At 38.9% G+C, this 25,432-nt stretch overlaps 1 protein-coding gene across 2 annotated transcripts in view; it reads right to left on the bottom strand.

Moving 5' to 3' along the window:
• DMXL2 (Dmx like 2) overlaps positions 1 to 25,432 on the bottom strand; it is a 641,271-nt gene that overhangs the window by 157,499 nt on the left and 458,340 nt on the right. For both annotated transcript variants that reach the window (XM_053717470.1, XM_053717469.1), the window contains one exon: positions 2,035 to 2,168. In XM_053717470.1, coding sequence (XP_053573445.1) covers positions 2,035 to 2,168 — 134 coding nt within the window. The remainder of the gene's footprint in view (positions 1 to 2,034; positions 2,169 to 25,432) is intronic.

Below are 25,432 nucleotides of genomic sequence, written 5' to 3'. Positions count from 1 at the left end.
GCAAATAATTTATAAATTAGCTTGGTTAGCTATTATACTTAAACAGACAATGTTACTTTAACAGAGAATCAATACAGCAACCCTGAAAGAGCTTTGTCAGTGTCAATATCTGAGGAAGGATCTTCTGAATCAGATAGATCCTCATCAGAGGAGGATAATTCAGTATGTTGTCGGTCATTTGAAATTTCATCAACTTTATGAGAAGTTTTAAAAGACCTTTTACTTTTATTAGAAGGCGGGATGGCAGACAAAGCCTTCTGAATAGAATCAGTAATACATTCTTTTAAATTCAGAGGTATATCTTGTAAATTAGATGTTGAAGGAGCAGCAACAGGCAATGTACTATTACTGATGGACACATTATCTGCACGTAAAAGTTTAACATGACAACTATTACAAACCACAGCTGGAGATATAATCTCCACAAGTTTACAACATATGCACTTAGCTTTGGCGGAACTGTTATCAGGCAGCAGGGTTCCAACAGTGATTTCTGAGACAGGATCAGATTGAAAAAAACAGCATAGCCCTCTGATAGAGAAAAAAGGCAAGAGGCATATAGGAATTTAAATAATGAAAATATTTGGTGCCCAGTATGACGCACAACACAAACAGAATTTTTTTTTGGCGCTAACACCACCCAGGAATGACACACTCACGTCATTGAAGACGCAATCTTGTGAAAGGACTCGGGGTCAACTAAGACGCCGGAAGTGACGAATTTGCGTCATCGAACATAACTTTGCACCAAAAAAATCTCGCACCAAAAATGACGCAATATACTTTGGCATTTTGCACCCTCGCGAGCCTTATTCTGCCTGTGAATTCAAAATGACAGTCAATTGAAAAAAAGACTATACACCAGTTAAGAAATACATTTTTCCTAAAAAATACATTTCCCAGATATGAAAATGGCAGTCTGCAAAAGGAAATATACTGAAAACCTGAATCATGGCAAATACAAGTACAATACATATATTTAGAACTTTATATAAATACATAAAGTGCCAAACCATAGCTGAGAGTATCTTAAGTAATGAAAACATACTTACCAAAAGACACCCATCCACATATAGCAGATAACCAAACCAGTACTGAAACGGTTATCAGTAGAGATAATGGAATATGAGAGTATATCGTCGATCTGAAAAGGGAGGTAGGAGATGAATCTCTACGACCAATAACAGAGAACCTATGAAATAGATCTCCCGTGAGGAAAACCATTGCATTCAATAGGTGATACTCCCTTCACATCCCTCTGACATTCACTGTACTCTGAGAGGAATAAGGCTTCAACATGCTGAGAAGCGCATATCAACGTAGAAATCTCAGCACAAACTTACTTCACCACCTCCATAGGAGGGAAAGTTTGTAAAACTGAATTGTGGGTGTGGTGAGGGGTGTATTTATAGGCATTTTTGAGGTTTGGGAAACTTTGCCCCTCCTGGTAGGATTGTATATTCCATACGTCACTAGCTCATGGACTCTTGCCAATTACATGAAAGAAATCTAGCTATACAACCCTGGATAAAGTACATTGCTAGGAAGAAAAAATTATAATAGAAGTAAATTAGAAAGTTGCTTAAAATTGCATGCTCTATCTGAATCATGAAAGTTTAATTTTGACTAGACTATTGCTTTAAGGTTTTATATTAATTTAGTGTCCCTTCAGTTATTCAGGCTGTAGAATTAGTCCAGTTTAACTAGATTTTGAGACAGAATTAAATTGAATGCATTTTTTGGTGGACAACAGTGCACATATTTAGATAAATATTAATGCCAGCTCCATGCACTGTGGGTTTTCTAAACTGATACAGTAATGATAGCTGCATTTACAATAACTCAAACTAGGCACTGTTAAAGAATAAAATACTGCTCTGACTCTACACTGAAAAACATTCATGAAACATAATCTTATACATACCTTCTTTATTGAAGGAATGACTAATTTGAAGGGTTAAATGTTAGTACAAACAAAGTACTTGATTTCTAGAATATAAAAGGAAGATAAACAAAGTAATAAATCCATTTTACCTGTAAGAAGCTGCATGTTTGTGCTCCTGTAACTGGGTATCAGAAAGAAATGCATCCTCATCATCCTCATCATCACTTGGAATGCTTTCATCTGAGTCATATATAACGCCGCTATCAGACAATGGGAGGAATGGCTGCAAAAGACATTGCAGTAGTCAGATATTAACTCAATATAGTATCCTTACAAAACTATTAACACTTTTACAAAGAATGTCAGGCACAAAGAGTCTAATTATAGTATGGAGTCAGCAATGGAAATAGATTAGTTTAAAAACATATAGGGCCAGATTACACACACACACACATATATATATATATATATATATCTGTGTATACATATGCATTTATATGTGTATATATGTATTTACAGACATATATACACATATAAACAAATAAATACATATGTAAACATATATAGAAGTGAATTGGAGACCTTTGATGTAAATATTTCACATTCCAATGTTCTGCACAAAAGGGAATATGTTCTATGGCACTTTTGTGTGTTGGGTTCTACTTTTCAAATGACCAGCTCAACGAGATCTACCCACTAAAAATGGGCCGGCTCCTAAGCTTATATTCCTGCTTTTTCAAATAAAGATACCAAGAGAATGAAGAAAAATTGATAATAGGAGTAAATTAGAAAGTTGTTTAAAATTGCATGTTCTATATCTGAATAATGAAAGAAAAAAAAATGTATGTTTCATATCCCTTTAAGGTTGCATGATATAGCAACACATGGATGTGCAAAAGAATAAAGATACAACTGATTAATCCTGACGACAAAAACATTTTTTGCTTACCAGATAAATTCCTTTCCTTTCCGGATAGGTAGAGTCTGCAGCTTCATTCCTTACTGTTGGGAAATACAACACCTGGCCACCAGGAGGAGGCAAAGACACCCCAGCGAAAAGCTTAAATATCCCTCCCACTTCCTCATTACAAGGAAAAGTAGGAGAAACATTAGGGTATAAATGGTGCCAGAAGAAAAAAATAAATAATAGGGGACCGCCCATAGACAAGAAAAAACGTGCAGGGGCCGTGGACTCACTATCTGGAAGGAAAAGAATTTATCTAGTAAGCATAAATTATGTTTTCCTTCCTAAGATAGGGAGAGTCCACGGCTTTATTCCTTAGTGTTGGGAAAACTATACCCAAGCTCCAGAGGACACTGAATGAATAACAACAGGGAACAAAAAGGAAGAGGTGGACCCTATTCTGAGGGCACCACAGCCTGCAAAACATTTCTCCCAAAAGCTACTTCAGCCGAGGCAAAAACATCAAACTTGTAAAATATTGAAAAATTATCGGCTAGATTTGGAGTTTTGTCGGTAACGACCCGAAAAACTAACGCCGGCTTTTTTCTGGCCGCACCATAAAAATAACTCTGGTATTGAGAGACCACATAAAGGCTGCGTTAGGCTCCAAAAAAGGAGCGTAGAGCATTTTTAACGCAGCTTCAACTCTCGATACCAGAGTTGCTTACGGACGCGGCCAGCCTCAAAAACGTGCTCGTGCACGATTCCCCCATAGGAAACAATGGAGCTGTTTGAGCTGAAAAAAAAACCCAAACACCTGCAAAAAAGCCGCGTTCAGCTCCTAACGCAGCCCCATTGTTTGCTATGCAGTAACCCTTCCTACGTCTGCACTTAACACTCTAACATGTACCCCGAGTCTAAACACCCCTAACCTTACACTTATTAACCCCTAATCTGCCGCCCCCGCTATCGCTGACCCCTGCATATTATTATTAACCCCTAATCTGCCGCTCCGTAAACCGCCGCTACTTACATTATCCTTATGTACCCCTAATCTGCTGCCCTAACATCGCCGACCCCTATATTATATTTATTAACCCCTAATCTGCCCCCCACAACGTCGCCTCCACCTGCCTACACTTATTAACCCCTAATCTGCCGACCGGACCTGAGCGCTACTATAATAAAGTTATTAACCCCTAATCCGCCTCACTAACCCTATCATAAATAGTATTAACCCCTAATCTGCCCTCCCTAACATCGCCGACACCTAACTTCAATTATTAACCCCTAATCTGCCGACCGGAGCTCACCGCTATTCTAATAAATGTATTAACCCCTAAAGCTAAGTCTAACCCTAACACTAACACCCCCCTAAATTAAATATAATTTTAATCTAACAAAATTAATTAACTCTTATTAAATAAATTATTCCTATTTAAAGCTAAATACCTGTAAAATAAATCCTAATATAGCTACAATATAAATTATAATTATATTATAGCTATTTTAGGATTTATATTTATTTTACAGGTAACTTTGTATTTATTTTAACCAGGTACAATAGCTATTAAATAGTTAAGAACTATTTAATAGCTAAAATAGTTAAAATAATTACAAATTTACCTGTAAAATAAATCCTAACCTAAGTTACAATTAAACCTAACACTAGACTATCAATAAATTAATTAAATAAACTACCTACAATTATCTACAAATAACCTAACACTACACTATCAATAAATTAATTAAATACAATTGCTACAAATAAATACAATTAAATAAACTAGCTAAAGTACAAAAAATAAAAAAGAACTAAGTTACAAAAAATAAAAAAATATTTAGAAACATAAGAAAAATATTACAACAATTTTAAACTAATTACACCTACTCTAAGCCCCCTAATAAAATAACAAAGCCCCCCAAAATAAAAAAATGCCCTACCCTATTCTAAATTACTAAAGTTCAAAGCTCTTTTACCTTACCAGCCTTGAACAGGGCCCTTTGCGGGGCATGCCCCAAGAAATACAGCTCTTTTGTCTGTAAAAAAAAAAATACAATACCCAAGCCCCCCAACATTACAACCCACCACCCACATACCCCTAATCTAACCCAAAACCCCCTTAAATAAACCTAACACTAAGCCCCTGAAGATCATCCTACCTTGTCTTCACCTCACCGGGTATCACACCGATCAGTCCAGAAGAGCTCCTCCGATGTCCTGATCCAAGCCCAAGCGGGGGGCTGAAGAGGTCCATGATCCGGCTGAAGTCTTCATCCAAGCGGGGCAGAAGAGGTCTTCCATCCGATTGAAGTCTTCATCCAAGCGGCATCCATCCGGAGCGAAGCGGCAGCATCCTAAAGACCTCCACCGCGGAACATCCATCCTGGCCGACGACTGAACGACGAATGACGGTTCCTTTAAATGACGTCATCCAAGATGGCGTCCCTTGAATTCCGATTGGCTGATAGGATTCTATCAGCCAATCAGAATTAAGGTAGGAATATTCTGATTGGCTGATGGAAACAGCCAATCAGAATCAAGTTCAATCCGATTGGCTGATCCAATCAGCCAATCAGATTGAGCTTGCATTCTATTGGCTGATCGGAACAGCCAATAGAATGCGAGTTCAATCTGATTGGCTGATCGGATCAGCCAATCGGATTGAACTTGATTCTGATTGGCTGTTTCCATCAGCCAATCAGAATATTCCTACCTTAATTCCGATTGGCTGATAGAATCCTATCAGCCAATCGGAATTCGAGGGACGCCATCTTGGATGACGTCATTTAAAGGAACCGTCATTCGTTGTTCAGTCGTCGGCCAGGATGGATGTTCCGCGGTGGAGGTCTTCAGGATGCTGCCGCTTCGCTCCGGATGGATGCCGCTTGGATGAAGACTTCAATCGGATGGAAGACCTCTTCTGCCCCGCTTGGATGAAGACTTCAGCCGGATCATGGACCTCTTCAGCCCCCCGCTTGGGCTTGGATCAGGACATCGGAGGAGCTCTTCTGGACGGATCGGTGTGATACCCGGTGAGGTGAAGACAAGGTAGGATGATCTTCAGGGGCTTAGTGTTAGGTTTATTTAAGGGGGGTTTGGGTTAGATTAGGGGTATGTGGGTGGTGGGTTGTAATGTTGGGGGGCTTGGGTATTGTATTTTTTTTTTTACAGGCAAAAGAGCTGTATTTCTTGGGGCATGTCCCGCAAAGGGCCCTGTTCAGGGCTGGTAAGGTAAAAGAGCTTTAACTTTAGTAATTTAGAATAGGGTAGGGCATTTTTTTTATTTTGGGGGGCTTTGTTATTTTATTAGGGGGCTTAGAGTAGGTGTAATTAGTTTAAAATTGTTGTAATATTTTTCTTATGTTTGTAAATATTTTTTTATTTTTTGTAACTTAGTTCTTTTTTATTTTTTGTACTTTAGCTAGTTTATTTAATTGTATTTATTTGTAGCAATTGTATTTAATTAATTTATTGATAGTGTAGTGTTAGGTTAATTGTAGATAATTGTAGGTAGTTTATTTAATTAATTTATTGATAGTCTAGTGTTAGGTTTAATTGTAACTTAGGTTAGGATTTATTTTACAGGTAAATTTGTAATTATTTTAACTATTTTAGCTATTAAATAGTTCTTAACTATTTAATAGCTATTGTACCTGGTTAAAATAAATATAAATCCTAAAATAGCTATAATATAATTATAATGTATATTGTAGCTATATTAGGATTTATTTTACAGGTAAGTATTTAGCTTTAAATAGGAATAATTTATTTAATAAGAGTTAATTAATTTCGTTAGATTAAAATTATATTTAATTTAGGAGGGTGTTAGTGTTAGACTTAGCTTTAGGGGTTAATACATTTATTAGAATAGCGGTGAGCTCCGGTCGGCAGATTAGGGGTTAATAATTGAAGTTAGGTGTCGGCGATGTTAGGGAGGGCAGATTAGGGGTTAATACTATTTATTATAGGGTTAGTGAGGCGGATTAGGGGTTAATAACTTTATTATAGTAGCGCTCAGGTCCGGTCGGCAGATTAGGGGTTAATAAGTGTAGGCAGGTGGAGGAGACGTTGAGGGGGGCAGATTAGGGGTTAATAAATATAATATAGGGGTCGGCGGTGTTAGGGGCAGCAGATTAGGAGTACATAAGGATAACGTAGGTGGCGGCGCTTTGCGGTCGGCAGATTAGGGGTTAATAAGTGTAGGTAGGTGGAGGCGACGTTGTGGGGGGCAGGTTAGGGGTTAATAAATATAATACAGGAGTCGGCGGTGTTAGGGGCAGCAGATTAGGGGTACATAAGGATAACGTAGGTGGCGGTCGGCAGATTAGGGGTTAAAAAAAATTATTTGAGTGTCGGCGATGTGGGGGGACCTCGGTTTAGGGGTACATAGGTAGTTTATGGGTGTTAGTGTACTTTAGAGTACAGTAGTTAAGAGCTTTATAAACCGGCGTTAGCCCAGAAAGCTCTTAACTACTGACTTTTTTCCTGCGGCTGGAGTTTTGTCGTTAGATGTCTAACGCTCACTTCAGAAACGACTCTAAATACCAGAGTTAGAAAGATCCCATTGAAAAGATAGGATACGCAATTGACGTAAGGGGATCTGCGGTATGGAAAAGTCGCGGATGAAAAGTGAGCGTTAGACCCTATTTTGAGTGACTCCAAATACCGGCGGTAGCCTAAAACCAGTGTTAGGAGCCTCTAACGCTGGTTTTCACGGCTAACGCCAAACTCCAAATCTAGGTCTATGTAAGGAGGACCAGGTAGCCGCCTTACAAATCTGATCCATAGAGGCCTCATTCTTAAAGGCCCAAGAGGAAGCCACTGCTCTAGTGGAATGAGCCACTATCCTCTCAGGTCTCACTGGCCCACTGTCTCATAAACTAAGCGGATAACACTCCTTAACCAAAAAGATAGGGAAGTCGAAGTAGCCCTCTGTCCCTTACGCTTCCCCGAATAGACAACAAACAAAGAGGAAGATTGTCTAAACTCCTTAGTAGCCTGAAGATAGAACTTCAAGGCGCAACCACATCCAAATTGTGAAGTATGCATTCCTTCGATGAAGAAGGATTAGGACACAAGGAAGGAACCACAATCTCCTGATTGATGTTGCGATCTGACACAACCTTAGGAAGAAAACCTAATTTAGTACATAAAACTGCCTTATTGGCATGTAAAAACAGGTAAGGGGGCTCACATTGCAAAGCAGAGATCTCAGAAAGGCAATAGCCAATAAAAAGAGAACCTTCCAAGATAACAATTTAATGTCAACGGAATGCAGAGGCTCAAATGGAACCTGATACAAAACCCGAGAACAAGATTTAGGCTCCAAGGAGGAGCCCCAGATCTAAACACAGGTCTGATCCTAATCAGCCCTTCTGGAAGCTCAGCCTGCAATAAAACAGAGAGGGTCAAATCTAGTCATCTATCCCCTTAGGGAACTAGCAGAAAGGCCCTTCTCCAACCCATCCTGGAGAAAAGATAAGATCCTGGACACCTTAACTTTGTGCCAGGAAAAACCACGCTCTTCACACCAGAATAAGTAGGTCCTCCACATCTTGTGGTAGATATGCCGAGTAAATGGTTTACGAGCTTGAATAAGAGTATCAATGACACTCTCAGAGACACCTCTCTTGGCTAAGACTAAGCGTTCAATCTCCACGCAGTCAGCCTCAGAGAATCTAGATTTTGATGAACAAATGGACCTTGTATCAGCAGGTCTCTGCAACAAGGTAACTTCCATGGAGGAGATGAGGACATCCCCACTCCTGCTTGATGCAGGCCGCCACTCGAGGAAGCAGCGGTAATGGAGAAAAAATATATACGAGTTTGACCCTCCAGATCCCTCGACCTCAATCCGTAACTGGGTAGCTTGGTATTGAGACGGGACACCATGAGATCTATCTCTGGCGTCCCCCACTTGCTGTATAACTCTGGAAACACCTCGGGATGGAGAGACCATTCCCCTGGATGGAAGGATTGCCTGCTGAGAAAACCCGCCTCCCAGTTGTCCACACCGAGAATGTGGATTGCTGACAGCGATCAGCTGTGGGGCTTCGCCCACTCCAGAATCTAAGATACTTCCTTCAACGCCAAGGAACTACTTGTTCCCCTCTGATGGTTGAAGTAAGCCACCAAGGTTTTATTGTCTAATTGGAATCTGATAAACTGGGACGAACCCAGAAGTGGTCAAGCCTTCATGGCCTTGAAGATTGCCCGTAGTTCCAAAATATTGATTGGGAGGGAGGACTCCTCCTGAGTTCACAACCCTGTGCCTCCCTGGCACCCTAAACAGCTCCCCATCTGGATAGGCTTGCGTCCCTAGTCACAATCTCGCAGGATGGTCTTAAGAAGTTTGTCCCTCAGGACTGATGATCTGGACAGAGCCACCAAGAGAGCAATTCTCTTGACCAGCTGTCTAATACAATCTGTTAATACAGGTCTGAATGATCACCGTTCCACTGCCTCAGCATGCACAGTTGTAAAGGTCTGAGACGGAACCTGGCAAAAGGAATGATGTGCATGCAGGACACCATGAGACCAATTACCTCCATACACTGAGCCACAGAGGGACTCAAGGAGGTCCGGAGGGCACGACATGCTTTAGTTAGCTTGGAACGTCTCTGGTCTGTTAAAAATATCCTCATTGATATGGAGTCTATTATAGTACCCAGAAATTCCACTCTGGTACTTTTCCAAATTTATCTTCCATCCATGTAATCGAAGAACACTGAGAAGGGACTTCGAGAATTCCTCCACAAGACGAAAGGATGGTGCTTGCACCAGAATATCATCCAAGTTCCCTCCTCCTTTGTGACCACGAAAAGGTTAGAATAAACCCCAAACCTTTTTCTTCAATAGGCACCGGGACAACAACTCCTGAGGAGGATATATCCTAAACGTACCCTAGAAGATTTTCGTCTCTTAGGCTTGTTTTACTTATCTTGCGGTAGGAAGGCACCCTTGCCTCCAGTAACCATAGAAATAATGGAGTCCAGGCATGGACCAAATAAAATCTTTCCCTTGAAGGGAAGAGAAAGGAGTCTAGACGTAGAAGTCAAATCCACAGACGAAGACAATAAGAGCGCCCGGGGGGCTAGGACCGCAGTCAGAGGCCTTTGCATTTAGGCAAATAATTTGCATATTCGCATCACAGATAAAAGAATTAGCAATTCTTCAGTTTTTTAATTCTGTCTTGAATAGCCTTAAGGGGAGACTCCACCTCAATGAGTTCTGACAAAGAGTCGCACCGGCAACCGCGGCAACTGCAGCCGCCGGTTGAAATAAAAATCTTGTATGTTGAAACATCTTTCTCAGAAAGGCTTCCATTTTATTATCTATCGGCGCTCTGAATGAAGAACTATCCACAAGAGGTATAAAAGTATGTTTAGCAAGCGTAGAGAGATAGCACCATCCACCTCAGGAATGGAGCCCCACAAATCCAGTTGAGAGTCCGGGAACAACTTTTTAAAAGTAGATGAGGGGGAAAAGGAAGAACCAATTATTTCTCATTCGTTCTTAATAATGTTCGCCATCTTAACTGGCACAGGAAAAGTCAAAGGAACTTTCCTGTCTTCGTAAACTCTGTTTAATTTAGGTATCATAGGTTCTTCAGGCAGCGCGGCCTCTAAAACCTCTTTCTATACAGAAACTCCTTTAATAAAAAAAGTGCTCAATTTTAAATCTAAAGGATGTTTCCTCTGCAGCAGGAGGCTTAGACGCTAAGGACTCCGACCCAGAAAGTTCACCCTCTGAAGCTACAGAGGTTAACTCATCATTGGATAACTGGGACATAATAGCTAAATCCGATAAATATTTAGATGACTCCGGGTCAGGAGAGCTATGTTTAACCTTTGTCTTGCGTTTGTTAGAGCGAGGTAATGCACTGAGGGCTACAGACACCGCCGTTTGTAACTGCGCTGCAAAGTGCGCAGGAAGAAGGCCCCCTCCAGATGGAGTATTAAATGTGCTACAGGGAACTGCATGTGGAGTGGATAATGTAGCAAGGGTAGTAATCTCACGGGAGATTAGACGGCTCAGAGGGACTAAGAGCCTTAGCAGGCTTGTCTCCCTTCTTAGACTTTATAACGATGTTAAGGCATGTGGAACATAATTGAGTGGGCGGGAAAACCACGGCCTCCTCACAATATAAACAGGTATGATTTAGTACAGAGTCCTCCATAGCTCAGGTTATACCCACAGAAGGACAAAAATAAAAACTTTTTTTTATTATTATTATTATAGAAAACTGCACCTTTATATTCCCAATGGCTGGGGCACTCACCACCTCCTAGACAATTAACAGAGGAAACGCTCTCCTCAGGTTCAAGTCTCAGCCAGAATGGAGGAAATGAACATAGACCACCCCGGTCACATGGAGTGCAAGACAGTACTTTCCTTGTTATTAAAAGTACAGCAAGTAATAGGAGTTGTGCAACACTTTCAAAAACGAAAGTGATACTTAAACTTGAAACCTGTTTGTTCCAGCCAAAAACACACAGTCTATCAGCCCAGGAAAAAAAAAAATCACACAAAGCAGCATGTAAATAATTAATAAACTGATTAATTAACCCCAGCTGTTCAATAAACCCCCTTCAAATGATATTAATCCAGGATTATATCAAGGTATAAAGGAGCCACACTGTGATTCCGTTATAGCTTTTATGTTTAAAAATTGAAACAATCTAACCTTCAGGATCTATGCTGTGGAACAGAACACAGCCTCTCAAGTGTGACAGTCTTATAGCAGCGCTCCTGAGATGGACTTGAGTGAGAGAAAGCAGGCAGTGAAACTCGTCAACACTGATTGCTTAGGAGCTGTTAGCAGTAGTCTGGATGGTTTCGCAGAAAAACTTTCCCTGCATCTCCAGACTATAACTTTCATCAATACTCTCACTGGGAGGTTGACATAACTACTTAAAACCCCAGTCCTATCTCAAAGGGCAGATACCCTTTTTCAGGACTCTCCCAATCTTCTGGCACTTCTCTGCCACCTCCTAACGTGACAAAAGGTAAAAAATGACTGGGGTAATGAGGAAGTGGGAGGGATATTTAAGCCTTTTGCTAGAGTGTCTTTCCCTCCTCCTGGTGGTCTGGTGTTGTATTTCCCAACAGTAAGGAATGAAGTCATGGACTCTCCCTATCTTAGGAAGGAAAGTAGCACTGACTTTAATTTGGGTTAAGAGGAGCAACCCCTTGTGCCATGTTACAAAACACTGCATTCAAATTACTTCCACTGACCCCCTTTACTTTGCGCCGCAGGCTTGGCCTGATATGATCCAGTGAGGCTTACACAAATAAATTTCAATAGTGCGCCATGCAGACCATTTCTTACTGGGTCAACACGTTCATTTGCCAGACGTCAATCAGACTTGTTCCTTTAGCATAGCACAGCAGCCTCCGTCTTTACTTTTTCTATGTATTGATGCTTACCCTCCTATCTATACTATACCGCCATATCCCTTGGGAGAGTACTCACTCAACCGTGCTTTTGATAGGCCATCTACATTGATTGGTTGAAATCTATGTCCCTCAAGATTCAATCATGTAGCACTTTTCGTGTGACTGTTTAATGACCTGTCCCTTCTTAAACTGTGGTAAATGAGAACCTGCAGTACATATTTAACAAGCAGTGGTCATCAGACCGCTGCTTCCCTAACCTTTCTCCACCTCTTAGGTGGCGAATTTCAATCTCCCCGGTCTCGTCTGACCGGGAAAATTGACAGCTCCTGCCTGCGCGTGATTGGCTGCTTCGTGGGCAGGGGGCGGGATTGCAAGCAAGTGCAAAATAGCGCTTGTGTGCAATGCTGAATTCGAGTAGCGGAATTCAGCCTGCCAGAGGCGAGCTACGGCGGACAGGGGCTAGTATGTACGCACCTGCCCGCCGCAGCTTGATAAGTCAACTCCTATGTATTTGTAAAAAAGATATATATATATATATATATATATATATATATATATGTATATGTATATCTCTATACCTATATATATATATATATATATATATATATATATATATATAGATCAGCTCCTGAGTTATGTGATGGATGGAGTTAAGATATGGAAAAAACAACTGAAGATAAGAAGATGCTAATTTGCATTAAAAAGGTTTAGACTTGGTTTATATTCTATAGCAAGACAACAAAAGTGACTAGTAATTACTAGGCGTTATTGTTTAAAAAGATAGATCCTTTTATTTACCATTCCCCAGATTTGCATAACACCAGCCCCCTTATTTCAGTTCTTTTAACAGACGTGCATTTCAGGCAATTAGTGGTGACAACTCCACGTGCATGAGCACAATGTTATCTATATGGCACACATGAACTAATGCCATTTAGCTGTTAAAAACTGTCAAATGCAGGATATTATACCTAATTACTGCAGCAAACATAGCAAATGCAGATAAGTGCAGATAAATATAATATTTTGATCGAAGTATTACGTTTTTGTTTCTTTAATTAATTCATTAGGAAACAGAAGAATTTAGGTCACTTTTAATTAGCGACAATCACAAAACTATTAATATACAATTTCATACATTTACACATTCACAAAACATTAAGAAAATGTTCCTGTTAGACACAGTGCATTATAACATGGAATAAACGTTTAAATGAGCTTCACTTTTAGAGGACCAAGTTTTTATGAATTTTTTAATTTATCTCATTGTTGAAATTTTTTGGCAGAACCTGGGCTATTCCCCCATTTAAAGGGATATGAAACCCAAAATTTGTCTTTCATGATTCAGATAGACAATGCAATTTTAAACAACTCTCTAATTTAATTCAAATATTATTTCTTCTTTGGTTTAAAAATGGGGAAGCTTAGCAGCCTGCCCATTCCTAGAGAACTAATGGCAGCAGCTTTGCAAGAATGTGATCTATTTGCAAGAGTACAAGATGGCAGCAATATTTCCTGCCATGCAGTGCCTCCAGAAACCTACCTAGGTATTTCTTCAACACAGAATATCGCTTTAATACTTAGCATGAAGCTGTGTGAAATGGGCAGAAATACGCAAATGGATATACAACTTGAAAACTGTGCATAATGTCAAAAACAAAAAAAGGAGGATTTTTAACAAATTTACCATAAAGGTAAAACAAATCAGAGAATAAAACCTCTGCATCTTTCACTTATATTTTAACCAAAACGGAGGACAAAGAAACCCCACTTAAAAAACCTAAGAGGAAGAGTTTTCTTATCATTCCTTTGATCAAGAAAGAATAAGTGAACAAGCTGTCCTGAGAATTGTAAACATAATATATAAGTAAGAAAAAAACTATTATTATTGGAAGAAGAAAGGTACTGCTGTAGATGTTAACAAAGCCACACTTTTTTTTATTAAAACAGACATCTGCACCTTAGTTTAAAAGAATGAAAACCTGCAAAAAAAGATTTAAGAAGAATTTGCAAGAAACAAACACAGAAGTATATAATTATAGCCAGGCTCCTCAAAATATATCTAAAAATCATAAAACATAATTTATGTAAGAACTTACCTGATAAATTCATTTCTTTCATATTAGCAAGAGTCCATGAGCTAGTGACGTATGGGATATACATTCCTACCAGGAGGGGCAAAGTTTCCCAAACCTTAAAATGCCTATAAATACACCCCTCACCACACCCACAATTCAGTTTAACGAATAGCCAAGAAGTGGGGTGATAAGAAAAAAGTGCGAAAGCATAAAAAATAAGGAATTGGAATAATTGTGCTTTATACAAAAAAATCATAACCACCACAAAAAAGGGTGGGCCTCATGGACTCTTGCTAATATGAAAGAAATGAATTTATCAGGTAAGTTCTTACATAAATTATGTTTTCTTTCATGTAATTAGCAAGAGTCCATGAGCTAGTGACGTATGGGATAATGACTACCCAAGATGTGGATCTTTCCACGCAAGAGTCACTAGAGAGGGAGGGATAAAATAAAGACAGCCAATTCCTGCTGAAAATAATCCACACCCAAAATAAAGTTTAATGAAAACATAAGCAGAAGATTCAAACTGAAACCACTGCCTGAAGTACTTTTCTACCAAAAACTGCTTCAGAAGAAGAAAACACATCAGAAATGGTAGAATTTAGTAAAAGTATGCAAAGAGGACCAAGTTGCTGCTTTGCAAATCTGATCAACCGAAGCTTCATTCCTAAACGCCCAGGAAGTAGAAACTGACCTAGTAGAATGAGCTGTAATCCTTTGAGGCGGAGTTTTACCCGACTCGACATAGGCATGATGAAATAAAGATTTCAACCAAGATGCCAAAGAAATGTCAGAAGCTTTCTGGCCTTTTCTAGAACCGGAAAAGATGACAAATAGACTAGAAGTCTTTCGGAAAGACTTAGTAGCTTCAACATAATAATACAAAGCTCTAACAGCATCCAAAGAATGCAATGATTTCTCCTTAGAATTCATAGGATTAGGACATAATGAAGGAACCACAATTTCTCTACTAATGTTGTTAGAATTCACAACCTTAGGTAAAAAATACAAAAGAAGTTTGCAGCACCGCCTTATCCTGATGAAAAATCAGAAAAGGAGACTCACAAGAAAGAGCAGATAATTCAGAGACTCTTCTGGCAGAAGAGGTGGCCAAAAGAAACAAAACTTTCCAAGAAAGTAATTTAATGACCAAAGAATACATGGGTTCAAAAGGAGGAGCTTGAATAGCCCCCAGAACCAAATTCAAACTCCAAGGAGGAGAAATTGACTTAATGACAGGTTTTATACGAACCAAAGCTTGTACAAAACAATGAATATCAGGAATATTAGCAATCTTTTTGTGAAAAAGAACAGAAAGAGCAGAGATTTGTCCATTCAAGGAACTTGCGGACAAACCTTTATCTAAACCAACCTGAAGAAACTGTAAAATTCTCGGTATTCAAAAAGAATGCCAAGAAAAATGATGAGAAAGACACTAAGAAATATAAGTCTTCCAGACTCTATAATATATCTCTCTAGATATAGATTTACGAGCCTGTCACATAGTATTAATCACAGAGTCAGAGAAACCTCTTTGACCAAGAATCAAGCGTTCAAACTCCATACCTTAAAATTTAAGGATTTGAGATCCTGATGGAAGAAAGGACCTTGCGACAGAAAGTCTGGTCTTAACGGAAGAGTCCACAGCTGGCAAGAGGCCATCCGGACAAGATCCGCATACCAAAACCTGTGAGGACATGCTGGAGCTACCAGCAGGACGAACAAGCATTCCTTTAGAATCTTGGAGAATACTCTTGGAAGAAGAACTAGAGGCGGAAAGATATAGGCAGGATGATACTTCCAAGGAAGTGATAATGCATCCACTGCCTCCGCCGAGGATCCCGGGATCTGGACAGATACCAGGGAAGTTTCTTGTTTAGATGAGAAGCCATCAGATCTATTTCTGGGAGTTCCCACATTTGAACAATCTGAAGAAATACCTCTGGGTGAAGAGACCATTCGCCCGGATGCAACGTTTGGCGACTGAGATAATCCGCTTCCCAATTGTCTATATCTGGGATATGAACCGCAGAGATTAGACAGGAGCTGGATTCTGCCCAAAACAAAATTCGAGATACTTCTTTCATAGCTAGAGGACTGTGAGTCCCTCCTTGATGATTTATGTATGCCACAGTTGTGACATTGTCTATCTGAAAACAAATGAACAACTCTCTCCTCAGAAGAGGCCAAGACTGAAGAGCTCTGAAAATTGCACGGAGTTCCAAAATATTGATCGGTAATCTCACCTCCTGAGATTCCCAAACCCCTTGTGCCGTCAGAGACCCCCACACAGCTCCCCAACCTGTAAGACTTGCATCTGTTGAGATTATAGTCCAGGTCGGAAGAACAAAGAAGCCCTCTGAACTAAACGATGGTGATCTGTCCACCACGTCAGAGAGTGTCGTATAATCGGTTTAAAGATATTAAATGAGATATCTTTGTGTAATCCCTGCAACATTGGTTCAGCATACAGAGCTGAAGAGGTCGCATGTGAAAACGAGCAAAGGAGATCGCATCCGATGCGGCAGTCCTAAGACCTAAAATTTCCATGCATAAGGCTACCAAAGGGAATGATTGTGACTGAAGGTTTTGACAAGCTGATATCAATGTTAAACTTCTCTTGTCTGACAAGGACAGAGTCATAGACACTGAATCTATCTGGAAACCTAAAAAGGTTACCCTTGTCTGAGGAATCAATGAACTTTTTGGTAAATTGATCCTCCAACCATGATCTTGAAGAAACAACACAAGTTGATTCGTATGAGATTCTGCGAAAATGTGAAGACTGAGCAAGTACCAAGATATCGTCCAAAATAAGGAAATACCAAAACTCTGTTCTCTGATTACAGACAGAAGGGCACCGAGAACCTTTGAAAAAAATTCTTGGAGCTGATGCTAGGCCAAACGGTAGAGCCACAAAACTGGTAATGCTTGTCTAAAAAGAGAATCTCAGAAACTAAAAGTGATCTGGATGAATCGGAATATGCAGATATGCATCCTGTAAATCTATTGTAGACATATAATGCCCTTACTAAACAAAAGGCAGGATAGTCCTACAGTTACCATCTTGAATGTTGGTATCCTTACATAACGATTCAATATTGATAGATCCGAAACTGGTCTGAAGGAATTGACCTTCTTTGGTACAATGAAGAGATAGAATTAAACCCCAGCCCTTGTTCCAGAACTGGAACTGGCATAATTACTCCAGCCAACTCTAGATCTGAAACACATTTCAGAAATGCTGAGCCTTTGCTGGGTTTATTGGGACACGGGAAAGAAAAAAATCTCTTTGCAGGAGGCCTTAACTTGAAGCCAATTCTGTACCTTTCTGAAACAATGTTCTGAAACCAGAGATTGTGAACGGAATTGATCCAAATTTCTTTGAAGAAAACGTAATCTGCCCCATACCAGATGAGCTGGAATGAGGGCCGCACCTTCATGGGTACTTAGGAGCTGGCTTTGGGTTTCTATAAGGCTTGGATATATTCCAAACTGGAAATGGTTTCCAAACTGATACCGCTCCTGAGGATGAAGGATCAGGCTTTTGTTCCTTGTTGTGAGGAAAGGAACGAAAACGATTATTAGACCTAAATTTACCTTAGATTTTTTATCCTTTGGTAAAAAAGTTCCCTTCCCTCCAGTAACAGTTGAGATAATAGAATCCAACTGAGAACCAAATAATTTATTACCCTGGAAAGAAAGGGAAAGCAAAGTTGACTTAGAAGACATATCAGCATTCCAAGTTTTAAGCCATAAAGCTCTTCTAGCTAAAATAGCTAGAGACATATACCTGACATCAACTCTAATGATATCAAAAGATGGTATCACAAATAAAATTATTAGCATGTTATAGAATAATAATAATGCTATAAAATTATGATCTGTTACTTGTTGCGCTAAAGCTTCTAACCAAAAAGTTGAAGCTGCAGTAACATCCGCTAAAAATATAGCAGGAGTAGAGACAGCCCCATTAACCTTAGGGATCTTGTCCCAAAAACTCTAATCTGTCAGATGGCACAGGATATAATTGCTTAAAACGTTTTAGAAGGAGTAAATGAATTACCCAAATTATTCCATTCCCTGGAAATTACTTCAGAAATAGCATCAGGGAGAGAAAACACTTCTGGAAAAACTACAGGAGATTTAAAAACCTTATTTAAACGTTTAGATTTAGTATCAAGAGGACCAGAATCCTCTATTTCTAATGCAATTAATACTTCTTTAAGTAAAGAACGAATAAATTCCATCTTGAACAAATACGAAGATTTATCAGCATCAACCTCTGAGACAGAAACCTCTGAACCAGAAGAACCATTATCAGTATCAGAATGATGATGTTCATTTAAAAATTCATCTGAAAAAAGAGAAGTTTTAAAAGACTTTTATGTATACTAGAAGGAGAAATAACAGACATAGCCTTCTTAATGGATTTAAAAATAAAATCTCTTATGTTATCAGGAACACTCTGAAAATTAGATGTTGACGGAACAGCAACAGGTAATGTAACAGTACTAAAGGAAATTTTATCTGCATTAATAAGTTTGTCATGACATGCAATACAAACAACAGCTGGAGAAACAGATACCAAAAGTTTATAGCAGATACACTTAGCTTGGTAGCTCCAGCACCGGGCAGCGATTTTCCTGAAGTATCTTCTGACTCAGTTGCAACGTGGAACATCTTGCAATATGTAATAGAAAAAACAACATATAAAGCAAAATTGATCAAATTCCTTAAATGACAGTTTCAGGAATGGGAAAAAAAAAATGCCAGTGAACAAGCTTCTAGCAACCAGAAGCAATAAATAATGAGACTTAAATAATGTGGAGACAAAAATGACGCCCATATTTTTTAGCGCCAAATAAGACGCCCACATTATTTGGCGCCTAAATGCTTTTGGCGCCAAAAATGACGCCACATCCGGAACGCCGACACTTTTGACGCAAAAAAAACGTCAAAAAATGACGCAACTTCCGGCGACACGTATGACGCCGGAAACAGAAAAAAATTTTTGCGCCAAAAAAGTCCGCGCCAAGAATGACAAATAAAATGAAGCATTTTCAGCCCCCGCGAGCCTAACAGCCCACAGGGAAAAAGTCAAATTTTTTAAGGTAAGAAAAAATGATTGATTCAAATGCATTATCCCAAATATGAAACTGACTGTCTGAAAATAAGGAATGTTGAACATCCTGAGTCAAGGCAAATAAATGTTTGAATACATATATTTAGAACTTTATAAAAAAGTGCCTAACCATAGCTTAGAGTGTTACAGAAAATAAGCTTACTTACTTACCCCAGGACACTCATCTACATGTTGTAGAAAGCCAAACCAGTACTGAAACGAAAATCAGCAGAGGTAATGGTATATATATAAGAGTATATCGTCGATCTGAAAAGGGAGGTAAGAGATGAATCTCTACGACCGATAACAGAGAACCTATGAAATAGACCCCGTAGAAGGAGATCATTGCATTCAAATAGGCAATACTCTCCTCACATCCCTCTGACATTCACTGCACACTGAGAGGAAAACCGGGCCCCAACCTGCTGCGGAGCGCATATCAACGTAGAATCTAGCACAAACTTACTTCACCACCTCCATAGGAGGCAAAGTTTGTAAAACTGATTTGTGGGTGTGGTGAGGGGTGTATTTATAGGCATTTTAAGGTTTGGGAAACTTTGCCCCTCCTGGTAGGAATGTATATCCCATACGTCACTAGCTCATGGACTCTTGCTAATTACATGAAAGAAATACAGAATTTGCAATAATTTTACATTTTTTTAAATTTATTTTTTAAAGTAATTTTTCTGTGTGGCTAAAAATATGGAATTGGACTCTGCTGTCTGCATGTCCAATGTAAGTCAATGAAGACATAAACATGAATACTCATTCTGTCTCAGGCCCAACAAATAACTTGACCTCATGTGTAATATTACCAACAGGGGTTAAAAATTATCTCAAGTCCCGAAAAAGTTTACAGGTGCTGTAGTTGCTATATATTCATACAATTAGTTTTTTTGGGCGTAATAAAATGAATGTCTTTATCTAGACTCCTAACTTAGAAATAAATAGAAGAGACTTACAGTTTTTGTTGGTTTGTTAAATTTGATCTACTGCACTATACAATTATAAAGCAAAAAAAAAAAAAAAAAAAGATCTTTCCGTTAGTTTACACATAAATGTACACAGTCATTATCTGAACTTACACAAGAGAACCAACATAGATTAAAAATTAACATATACATATAAAACCTAAAGCTGCTATGAGTACATTATCCAAAACGTGGAAAATATATTTCCCTATTTGTGCTAATAGCAAAACTTTTAAAAAACTATAAGTGTGACTGCACAGAAAGTGGTAACTCATAGCACATTGCTATTAATGAGCTACCTTATTGTTTATTGCTGTAAAAAGGGTGGTGGGAGTGGAAACATATCTATATTTTGGAGGTAAAGGTGCAGAGTTTATGATCAATGGCACAGTGCACCCTTAAAGGGCCACTGTAAGTAAATATTTTCTATGCCTGTTACTAACTAACTACCCCAAATACGCTTTTTTATCAATAGCATTTCATTAACATATCTCTACCGTATATCAGAAATCTTGTCTGCAAATTTAATTGTTTTCCAAACCCACTCCGTGGGTATCCTTTGCTCTGTACCAATCCGTTTACAATACCTAGGTTTCAAAATGGCGCTTTAAACACAAAGTTATTGGTTTAAGTATTTTGAACATGCAGTGCTGAAAATAGTGGGCAGGATAACGTGACATCATCGGCGAATAAAAGATATAACTTTTAGAACGTTATGAAACTTTGTTTTGGAGAAAATATAGGTCAGTAGGTTTTAATTAATGTTTATTAACTTTAATATGTTAGTTGTTTAGCTTAAAAATTATAACAGAAAGTAATCCTTTAACTACCTGTGCAGAGGGTCAAACCATACTTCCATCTGCCTTCCCCATTGTGTGCCAAGGGCTCATACAAACATTGCATTCTCCCCTATCTGTGCAGTAGATCTGACCATTTTCCAAGTTGCCTTCCCCAGTGTGTGGCAGGGGCTGATGAACACAGCGCATCCCCCTACCTGTGCAGGGGGTCTTACTATTTTCCCAGCTACCTTCCCCCATTGTGTGCCAGAGTGCTCACTGATTGAGATTGAAATTGTAAACTACATCATCCAGAATGCTGTGCTTCTTCATCTAAAAGGGAGCTAGATATTAAGGATTCAATTATATATTTTTGTTCTGCAGTTGGGAATGGAAAATACAGGGGGCACAAATAGCTAGCACTCTGCTTCTCGGCAACCACCATACTGCTTGGTTTCATTGGCTGCTATTAAAGTGCTTATTAAATTATTTTTCTTGTTAGTCAATTATACATAAAACTTTAATTGTTAATATATATAATGGATGTAAAGGAAAAACTAATTCTAAGGTTTCTCTACTGTCCCTTTAAATTAAAAGAGGGTACCATGAACACTTGAGATTTTTTTTAAGAAGGTTATTGCAAATTTTGACACACATTTATAGATGTTGGTCAGTCCTAGTGTAACTCCACTAAACAAAATACTATTATTATATGCAATCAAGGTCTAAGCAAGCCCTCAGTGTAAACCTATCCACACAGCCAATTATTATTTTTTCCAACCACACAGTAGGATGCACTAGCAATTTGAAAGTTAAAAACCAAGCTCATGTGAACCTGGGTAACCTCTATATTTTGAGCAGCTGAAACAGATTTTGTCCTCAATATTAACAGAAATGTGGCCACTACAAAGATTTAATTTTGAATTTTCATATGCCACACACTTGTTTAATCTCAGAATGTCTAACACATTCAGTCCTTGGCTAAAGCCTGCCGCTTCCACCTTAAAAACATCTCTAAAATTAGACACTTCCTTACACAAGACACAACTAAGAATCCGTCTTTTGTTTTTGATTTTGCATTACGGGACTACAAGGAGTCCTAATTGGGATTACCATTACCTCACCTGGTGTATTTGAGCATGCTATTTGCAAGGAAACTGCCCTTGATGTGTTGTATGCTGGATGGAATCGATACCCAGCATTTTCAGCTTCGGGAACTGATTGGAGTATAAACCATGCCATGCTCTGAACAGGGACATCGGCACAGGAGGAAACCGCTAGGAAAAGAGGTATTGCAAGTTGAATAATTCCACACCGGAGCTGTTGTTCATGCATCCGTTTGTTTTCCAACGAGGTATGGTCCGTGGTCTAGAGACTTTCAGAGCGTTGTCCATTTAATTTGGATTGGGGTAAGAGTTATATGGTTTTCCTTTGCTCCGTAGCTTTTGGCTCTCTCCTGTTGCATATACAGATACTCGCTTTGGGCACTTCTCTATAGATATATCCTTTGGTCTATTTGGCTCTTATCACATACATCAGAGACTTTAACCATTTTTTTGCCAAGTGACTGACTTTCACCAGGGAAATTGTTTTGTTATCTTGTCTCCAGATACTCTCCCTCCCGTCCCCTTCGCTCTGCTCATGACCTCCTACTCTCCTCCTCCTCTCTGGTTATCTCATCGCACTCCCATTTACAGGACTTCTCCAGACTGGCTCCCATCTTGTGGAACTCTCTGCCTCGCTCCACAAGACTCTCCCCTAGTTTTGAAAGCTTCAAGTGCTCCCTAAAGACTCTACTGTTCAGGGATGAATACAACCTATGCTAACCTTACTTTATACCAGTTCCACTCCTCCATTGCTATCCCCTCAACCGCCTTAGCATGTAAGCCTAAGAGTCCAGCTGTTTGTAGATCACCTTCTTAAGAACTGACTACAACAGTGAAACTCTTGGCAGGGCTCTCTACCCATTTGATCCCTACACTTGTTTTGTTGTACTCCCTCTTTGTTTATAGCGCTGTGGAATCGATTGGCGCTCTACAAATAACCGATAATAATAATAACACAGGCTACTATAAACAATGAATAAACAGCATTTATATGAATTAGAAGCTGGAGAAAAACATAATTTAAGTAACAATTTACCTGATAAATTCATTTTTTTTCATGGTGGCGAGAGTCCACTAGCTGTTACGTATGGATATACATTCCTACCAAGAGGAGGCAAAGTCTCCAAAACCCCAAAGCCTATAAATACCCCTCTCACCTCACACCTCAGTTTTACGAATAGCCAAGTAGTGAAGTGTTTAAGGAGTAAAAGCCAATAATGAGAAGCAGGAAAACGAATATGGCTATTCTGGCTGCACGCAATATGATATTTAAGAAATGGAAATTATCTAAAGCCCCCACTATAGCTGAATTTACAGATTCTATTAAACTACAAATGACAGTAGAATTGCAAGATAATAAACTTCTCATTGAAAAATATCTCAGAAATGTTTTCGCCACATGGTTAAAAGTAATACAAGCTTGGACATTGACAACAGAGACAATTTATTGTGCCTCTACAGAACTCTATATATTTTATGATATTGATCTTAGAAGATATTGATCTTAGAAGAGACACTTCCTCAACAATGGAAGAATGAGCGTTAATATACTTAATATAACAGATTATTTGATAGTGGACCTGAGAAGCTCTCGAGGAATAGGGTCTTTCCCCCCATCTTTTTTTGTTTTGTGTTTTGCTATATTTAGAGATGATTTCCTTTTTATTATTGTAATGTACTGTCAAATCAGTTGTGTTATTGTAAAGGAAAATCAACCAAATTCTGTCATGTATATTATCTATGGAGCGGCATGCCAAATTAGCTATTATTATTAGTGAGAAGCAACTAATGTATGCAATGTATTTTATGTACTGAGCTGTATGTTAAATCAATTATTATTGTTATTGAGAACCAACTAACCTTTGGTATTTATACTATATACTGAGCTGCGTCTCATAACTAATTAGAAACTAGACATCTGAACGAGATCTGTATACCAAATCCTGTGAGGCCACGCAGGGGCTATCAGGATTACAGAGGACTTTTCTATTTTTATTTTGAAAATCTCTCTGGGAAGCATCAACAGAGGGGGGAATATATAAGCAGACAGGAAAGACCAGGGCACTGAATATCAGTTGTGATATTTGAGTATAATCCTTGCACCACTGGCGTAGCATACAAAGTTGGAGAGTTCTCATGTGAAAATGAGCAAAGGGGATCACGTCCAATGCTGCAATCATGAGGCCTAGAACTTCCATACACATATCCACTGAAGGGAATGAAAAAGACTCAAGGTTTAGACAAGCTGAAACTAGTTTTATTCATTTTTTTTCTATTAAGGAAAGAGTCATGGACACTGAGTCTATCTGAAAAGCTAAAAAGGTTACTTGTGTTTGAGGTATGAAGAAACTCTTTGGTAAATTGATCCTCCAACCATGTTTTTGAAGAAACAACAACAGTTGATTCATGTGAGAGTCTGCTAAATGAAAAGATTGAGCTAGTACCAAGATATCATCCAAATAAGGAAACACAGCGGTACCCTAAGCTCTGATTACAGATAGAAGGGCACAGAGAACCTTTGAAAATATTCTTGGAGCTGTAGCTAGGCCAAATGGAAGAGCCACAAACTGATAATGATATTTCGGAAAAGAGAATCTTAGAAACGTATAATGTTCTGGGTGGATAGGAATTTGAAAGTAAGTATTCTGTAAATCTATTGTGGACTTCAAGTGACCTTGCTGAATATAAGTCCGAATAGTTTCCATTTTGAAAATGGAATTCTTACAAACTTGTTTAGAGTTTTCAGATCCAGAATTGGTCTGAAAGAATTTTCCTTTTTAAGCACAATGAAGAGATTGGAATAAAATCTCATCCCTTGGTCCTGTAAAGGTACTGGAAAAATTACTCCCATATTTCCCAGGTCCGACACAGATTTTAGAAATGCTTTATAGGATGTTTTGGAATATGGGTGAAAAAAATAACCCCCTTGGAATTTTGAAACCAATCCAATATCCCTGAGAAATGTTCTTGGTTCTTGAAAAAGTTTTAATCTCCCCCCTACCAGAATTACTGGAGTAGGGTGCCGCACCCTTTATGAGGTCTTAGGGCCTGGATTAGGTTTCTTATATTGTATGGACTTATTCCAATTCAAAGAAAGGTCTACAGGCTGAGCCAGGGAATTTAGAGGAGGGGGCAGTTTTCTGTTCTCTATTCTGACGAAAGGAACGAAAACGATTGGGAG

The sequence above is a fragment of the Bombina bombina genome, chromosome 6 (genome assembly GCF_027579735.1).
Source record: "Bombina bombina isolate aBomBom1 chromosome 6, aBomBom1.pri, whole genome shotgun sequence".
NCBI classification, from domain to species: Eukaryota; Metazoa; Chordata; class Amphibia; order Anura; family Bombinatoridae; genus Bombina; species Bombina bombina.
This window is presented reverse-complemented; position numbering and strand designations above follow the sequence as displayed.